Source organism: Lottia gigantea (genome assembly GCF_000327385.1).
Source record: "Lottia gigantea unplaced genomic scaffold LOTGIsca_314, whole genome shotgun sequence".
Lineage (NCBI taxonomy): Eukaryota > Metazoa > Mollusca > Gastropoda > Lottiidae > Lottia > Lottia gigantea.
In genome coordinates, this window is record NW_008709048.1 from 2,925 (window position 1) to 10,085 (window position 7,161).

Below are 7,161 nucleotides of genomic sequence, written 5' to 3' on the forward strand. Positions count from 1 at the left end.
GTGTAATTAAGAATGATGGAGACCAAAACAGCTAAACTTTGTAACTAAAAATGATGGAGAACAAAACAGCTAAACTTTGTAACTAAGAATTATGGAGACCAAAACAGCTAAACTTTGTAATTAAGAATGATGGAGACCAAAACAGCTAAACTTTGTAATTAAGAATGATGGAGACCAAAACAGCTAAACTTTGTAACTAAGAATGATGGAGACCAAAACAGCTAAACTTTGTAACTAAGAATGATGGAGACCAAAACAGCTAAACTTTGTAATTAAGAATGATGGAAACCAAAACAGCTAAACTTTGTAACTAAGAATGATGGAAACTAAAACAGCTAAACTTTGTAACAAAGAATGATGGAGACTAAAACAGCTAAACTTTGTAACTAAGAATGATGGAAACCAAAACAGCTAAACTTTGTAACTAAAGATGATGGAAACCAAAACAGCTAAACTTTGTAACTAAGGATGATGGAAACTAAAACAGCTAAACTTTGTAACTAAGAATGATGGAGACCAAAACAGCTAAACTTTGTAACTAAGAATGATGGAGACCAAAACAGCTAAACTTTGTAACTAAGAATGATGGAGACCAAAACAGCTAAACTTTGCAACTAAGGATGATGGAGACTAAAACAGCTAAACTTTGTAACTAAGAATGATGGAAACTAAAACAGCTAAACTTTGTAACTAAGAATGATGGAAACCAAAACAGCTAAACTTTGTAACTAAGAATGATGGAAACTAAAACAGCTAAACTTTGTAACTAAGAATGATGGAAACTAAAACAGCTAAACTTTGTAACTAAGAATGATGGAAACTAAAACAGCTAAACTTTGTAACTAAGAATGATGGAAACTAAAACAGCTAAACTTTGTAACTTAGAATGATGGAGACTAAAACAGCTAAAATTTGTAACTAAGAATGATGGAAACTAAAACAGCTAAACTTTGTAACTAAGAATGATGGAAACTAAAACAGCTAAACTTTGTAACTAAGAATGATGGAAACCAAAACAGCTAAACTTTGTAACTAAGAATGATGGAAACCAAAACAGCTAAACTTTGTAACTAAGGATGATGGAAACTAAAACAGCTAAACTTTGTAACTAAGAATGATGGAAACCAAAACAGCTAAACTTTGTAACTAAGAATGATGGAAACCAAAACAGCTAAACTTTGTAACTAAGAATGATGGAGACTAAAACAGCTAAACTTTGTAACTAGGAATGATGGAAACCAAAACAGCTAAACTTTGTAACTAGGAATGATGGAAACCAAAACAACTAAACTTTGTAATTAAGAATGATGGAGACCAAAACAGCTAAACTTTGTAACTAAGAATGATGGAAACCAAAACAGCTAAACTTTGTAAATAATAAAACCGGAAGTAGACGTCAGAGGTCAAATATGAAAGCATCAACTAATAGCCAAGGTCAATGACCTTTGACCCAATAAAGGTCAAGGTCGTGGTACCCGGATGTACCAAAAATCAAAAAAGGTCAAAATCTAAAATTGAAAATATGGAATTTTTAAAACCCGTTCCTTTTTTGGAACTATAAAGCTGAAACAACTGAGTTGTTAACACAAATTAACCAAAAGGATGAGGTAATTGTGTGCAAAGTCCCATTTTGAACAAATGTATCCTATGCGAGATATGCCCCTGCCCCTAAATGTAAACAATTAGTAATTCAACCCGGGTTGCCACGCCCACCTCAACTTTTTTGTCATAAGTGAATTCATATTCAACATGTCTAGTTTTGTTCCAAATTTCAAGGTTCTACATCAAATAGATCATAAGATATACATATACCAAGCTCAAAGAGACATAAATATGGTAAAAAACCACTCGAATTTGAAAAAATCAAGAATTTCAATTTTGCTTTCAAAATATGATTGTTATATATCACTGGAAAGAGCATGAGAAGCACATCAAGAATCCGAAAAAATTGACCCTTTAGGTTATTTAGGTCATATGCTAGAGCAGTCCAAAGTTGTGAATTTGGCTGTTTTTGGAACGCTATAAAACCGGAAGTACAAGTCGGAGGTCAAACGTCAAAGTATCAACTGAGGTCCCATTTTTCGATTTACAAAGTGTGTTTTTTCAATATGGCTGCCAAAGTAGATTATTAGTTGTAATTCTTTCAACTTGTTAGGTTTTTCACTCCTGCTTTTGCGATAGAACCCATAGCCTGGGCTTCGGATGAAATAAGTGATTTGTTGTTTAAAACAAAGTTAGCTACTTTTGGAATCAGAGAAGTTAGTGCTGAGATGAAATCATCTCCTTTAAATCTTTCTTGTTCGTGTTTTAAAATTAAACTCATCCTATTTTGAAACGAGTTAATTTGATTATGAAATGTAAGGTATAGGGTTCTTTTTGGGTGTGAATTGATGGAATGTAGGGTATAGCTTATTGATTATTCACACTTTCCGCATGGAATGAAATGGAATGGGGGGCGGGGGTGAGATGGGGAGGGGAGGGAAAGTGAATAATTAATAAGCTCATATACAACTGATGGTGTCCATAACATGATAATCAATTTGCTGATTTTGTAACTAAGAATTAACTATCATGCTATGGACACCATCTTGAACAACTTTTGATTATTCAATGTCGAAATAAGCTTCTTTAAACTTTATCTTTAACAACTGTTGGGTATTTTGGAATGATATTGGTACCATTAGATTCGCATCATTAGAAAGGTGCATTTTAACATTGTCATTAAATGTGCAAGAAAAACATGCGTTAACATTAATTTGACGGCCATTTTGAAAATATATCAAAACATGAAGGTCCAATATTTCTGGATGATATATTACGTATGTGACACGCTGTCCTGTTGAGTTTTAATGCTCTGACATCTTTAGGTACTCCGTGGTGGTCTCCTGACAGCAACAATAATACACAGCTTTATCTATTGTTGACAGCCGATATAATAAATATTGTATAAGATACTCTTGTTTATAGGCCAGATGTTTCGGTCAACGCTAAGCCTATTTCTTTAGTGAGTATGTATATGTTAAGCAGCAGAGTATGCTTACTCTTCTTGACACTTGATATGAATTGCTTACTCGCTTTTGATTAATATTCGTCTTCATGTGAAAAGCTGCTTCTTATGTTTCACCATTATGTTGTTCTGAATTTTTGGTTTCGTTTTGCAGTTAAAGTCCATGGACTGTGCCTTTCAAATGTGCTTAAAAATGACTTTTCGTAGCACGACCTGGAGATTACTTTTTCTCACCTGGAATCTATTCCTTTGTGTTTTAACTAACTAAAAATCCATGTTTCCACTCTCCAGTCTCCCCAGATGTTATCAAAACTGTTAGCTAAAGGTGATAATGAAAATACACTCAACATTCACCGGTAAATGTGTCATAATATTTCATATTTGCATATGAATGTGTGTTAACTGAAAGCATTTGAATTATCTCCCTTTACTTACAGTAAAGGGAGATAATTCAAATGCTTTCAGTTTACTTACAGTAAAGGGAGATAATTCAAATGCTTTCAGTTAACAGTTTTGATAACATCTGGGGAGACTGCACCATATATTCAAGAAATCCTGAAAGTTTCCTGCCTCAAAGATTATCAGGATATTTTCAAAGCTCGAAAAAGTTCAAAATTTGCATAGAAATCCAACCGAAATGCGCATTTTAAAAGCTGAATATGGAGTTGTGGCACTTTCTGAAAGTGGAAACATGGATTTTTAGTTAGTTAAAACACAAAGGAATAGATTCCAGGTGAGAAAAAGTAATCTCCAGGTTTAAGTAAAGGGAGATAATTCAAATGCTTTCAGTTAACACACATTCATATGCAAATATGAAATATTATGACACATTTACCGGTATAGAATAATCTTAATACATCAAACATACATCAATCCTCTTCTGAATCTGTCAGTTTCCAATTTGAGCCGTTCAAAGGACCAAAGTAATCAGTGAATAAAAATATGAGAACCTTTTCCTTTCTCTACTTTTATTACATTTACAATAAACATTACTATCACATAAACTCGAATTGCCAAGATCTATTTCCATCACCACAGTCCAAGAGACTCGGCTGTTGTTGACCATGGTACTAAAATTTTCTCACTGGCTGTACGTAAAGTAAACATTTCCATACATGCTTCATGAACATTTCACTTTTAAACTTCTATTCCAAACAAATATACTTAAATAAATAAAATAAAGTAAAGGCATTTCTCAAAGAAATGGGTGTTGTTCTATAGAGAAAAGGGCACCTCCTGATAATGTTCAAAAGAATCTGCATAGACTTATTCTTTAATGGAATTTCAGGAGGACAGAAGAGATAGTTGAAATTCTCAGTTTCTAAATGGAAAAGTTCTGTCCACAGGGGATGGGCCAACATCTTAAACAGTCAAAAACGATGAGCACATTCACGTGCAGCGACGTGATAATCTGCCACACATATCCCTTCTATTTTTATTTGTTTTGAACTTCATTTGAATATTCTAAAGTTGACAAAACAACATTGTAATAGAAATACCGATATAGTTTTCTTCGTAAAAAGCCATGATCACACGCCTGATCAAGATTAAGAGGAAAATTAGCTCTTGTTATCCGGGCTTTAGAATTCTGTCGATGAAAAGATTGGCGAAAACATGATATCGATTGACAGGTGTCAAGTTAGCATCTGTTCAATAGGAGTCTTACACTTTAGTATAAATTTCCGAATGAATTTTAACATTCAACATTGTTTCTAAGAGTGAAGAATCTTGTTGAGTCATCTATCTAGAAATATGAATAACCTCTTGTGTTCTGTATTTTTATTAGCAGTAACAACGCTGATTCTTATTGATGCCGGTAAATATTTTTTTCATAATATAGTATAAGAATTTTTTTGGATGGCTTATAGTCAGCAAGATTACTGTTCATATAAGATATTCGACACAATGACCATTGCTTTCTTTATTTGTGGAAGAATTAACTGTTGCTGTGAATTTCAAGATATTCGACATTTTGATGATATCTTGAACTGTTTCGAATTTGACGATTTTTCGATGAACAGTTTTTTAGTTATTGCCCTTGACTTAGAAAAGAACGCGAATGAATGAAATTTGGTGTGATCATTCATATTGATGAGATCTTGAACTGATTCAATTTTAAGGATTTTTCGATGCGGCAACCATAATAATTTGAACAATTCTTGATGTAAAATATTTGTAATCGTCAGCATCGACATTGTATTTTGTACATTCGTATCACTTTAGAGCAGGCCTGTGCAACCTTTCCGCAACGGCGTGTCACATTTGGGGGATGTGAGTGGGCCCACGTAACCATCCATAAATGAATCATGGAATTAACAATGAGAAACATGCAGTTTTTTCAAGTCATTTACTCAATAACGTATTTCAATGTGCATTGCAAATAGCAGATATATTTGACGTAAAATCACTGTTTCACACGAGGGTAGACCTCGTTAACAATTTGATTGGTTAGATTCATTTGGACGTCATACTTTAATATAACAGAGCGGATATAATGGGTTTCGATATCAGAATAGGCAGTGATGATCTGCGAGCCACACCGACAGTGACAAGAGCAAAGAAGCATTTGGTCGCGGTCCGCATTTCCCTCAAATTTTACATGACGCCGCGGGCCGTAGGTTGCAAAGGCTTGCTTTAGAGGCCAAAAACAAATTTGATGTCGCGGGCCGCATTTAGAGGCCAAAAACAAATTTGAAGTCGCGGGCCGCATTTCCCTCAAATTTTACATGAGGCCGCGGGCCACAAGACAAATTTTGAATCAAATGCGACGGCATCTCAACTTATAACTTATAAAATCTGATCATTCGGGATTTTTGGTTTGTTTTTCATATTAAGAATAATAGATAACAAAATAATAATTTCAGATTGCTCAACTTATCCTGACGTTAAAAACGCATATTTCAACAAGGACGACAATTGTGTTGATGTCAGTGTTACCTGTAATGAAGGTTTCAACATGAAGCAACTAATAAGTTGTATAGATGGAGAGTGGAAATATCAAGAACCATATTGTGAACCTCAAGATATGACAGGTACATTTTCTTCAAGAATTCAGTTTAAATTTAAAAAAGCTAAAACGTATATACTATACTATATACATCACTATCGCCAGAACTGATAATAATATCCAAAGTATTTGTCTGACTGAGATTGGAATGGGTCACATCGATGCTATCAGTTACACCGATACTCAAAAAAGATTCAGAAACCACTTTACAAACTCTAAAACATTGTATTACAAGTATCTTACTTAGGGCGACAGAAAAAAACCCGTATGAGGATACGCCTTGTAAACCACCCCTACCAAATATTGATACTATCTTAAAACGACAAGAGGCTTTCACAGCATTCTACTTTAGGTTTCACTATCGCACAATTCGTTATCTTTTCCCGAGAGATAACACCCTAAACTTGTCAACCCTGATTATCTGTTAACATATAAAATTATAATTAAGGAATTACCTTTTTTATACTTTAGATTGTGATTACAAGTATACAAATGATACAATAGTTCATACTGGATATCCGAAAAATTTATTCTCTGTAAAACAAACTGAATGTAATGAAAGATGTAATACCGATACCCAATGTTCCACGTTTGTTGTTACTGATATTCGTTGTGTTCTATATTCACCACCAGTCATCGCCGTGCTTTTTAATCCGATTGATGGTAATTATCTGAACCAATGTATTTCAAATTGTTCCGAGACGAAGGAATGTCTGATGTTCAATTATCGACCTGGTGGAGCAGTCTTTTGTTTGTTGTATAACGTTACTCTGGACGACCTATCTGATGGGGATACAATACGAAGTAATGAATTTCTTGTAGCAGAAAAAACCTGTCAATAATTAAAACATGTAAAATAATTTGTTTTGATATAACCCTGGTATAACATGTTTATCATGATATAACTCTATTATAACATGTTTATCATGATATAACTCTGGTATAACATGTTTATTATGATATAACTCTGTTATAACATGTTTATCATGATATAACTCTATTATAACATGTTTATCATGATATAACTCTATTATAACATGTTTATCATGATTAAACTCTAGTATAACATGTTTATCATGATTTAACTCTATTATAACATGCTTATCATGATATAACTCTATTATAGCATGTTTATCATGATATAACT

The 7,161-nt window shown here is 33.5% G+C and overlaps 1 protein-coding gene across 1 annotated transcript; it reads left to right on the plus strand.

The window, feature by feature from the left end:
* Nucleotides 1-4,730: 4,730 nt before the first annotated feature.
* Nucleotides 4,731-6,867, plus strand: LOTGIDRAFT_239554 (hypothetical protein). Its single transcript, XM_009057880.1, has 3 exons — nt 4,731-4,823; nt 5,872-6,039; nt 6,486-6,867. The coding sequence occupies exons 1-3, from the start codon at nt 4,760-4,762 to the stop codon at nt 6,854-6,856; spliced, it is 603 nt and encodes a 200-aa protein (XP_009056128.1). The 5' UTR covers nt 4,731-4,759; the 3' UTR covers nt 6,857-6,867.
* Nucleotides 6,868-7,161: the final 294 nt, after the last annotated feature.

Coding starts and splice junctions, on each gene's coding strand:
- LOTGIDRAFT_239554 (XM_009057880.1), top strand. CDS start 4,760: ATGAATAACCTCTTGTGTTCTGTATTTTTATTAGCAGTAACAACGCTG. Junction 4,824..5,871: donor GCTGATTCTTATTGATGCCG/GTAAATATTTTT, acceptor TAATAATTTCAG/ATTGCTCAACTTATCCTGAC. Junction 6,040..6,485: donor TGAACCTCAAGATATGACAG/GTACATTTTCTT, acceptor TTTATACTTTAG/ATTGTGATTACAAGTATACA.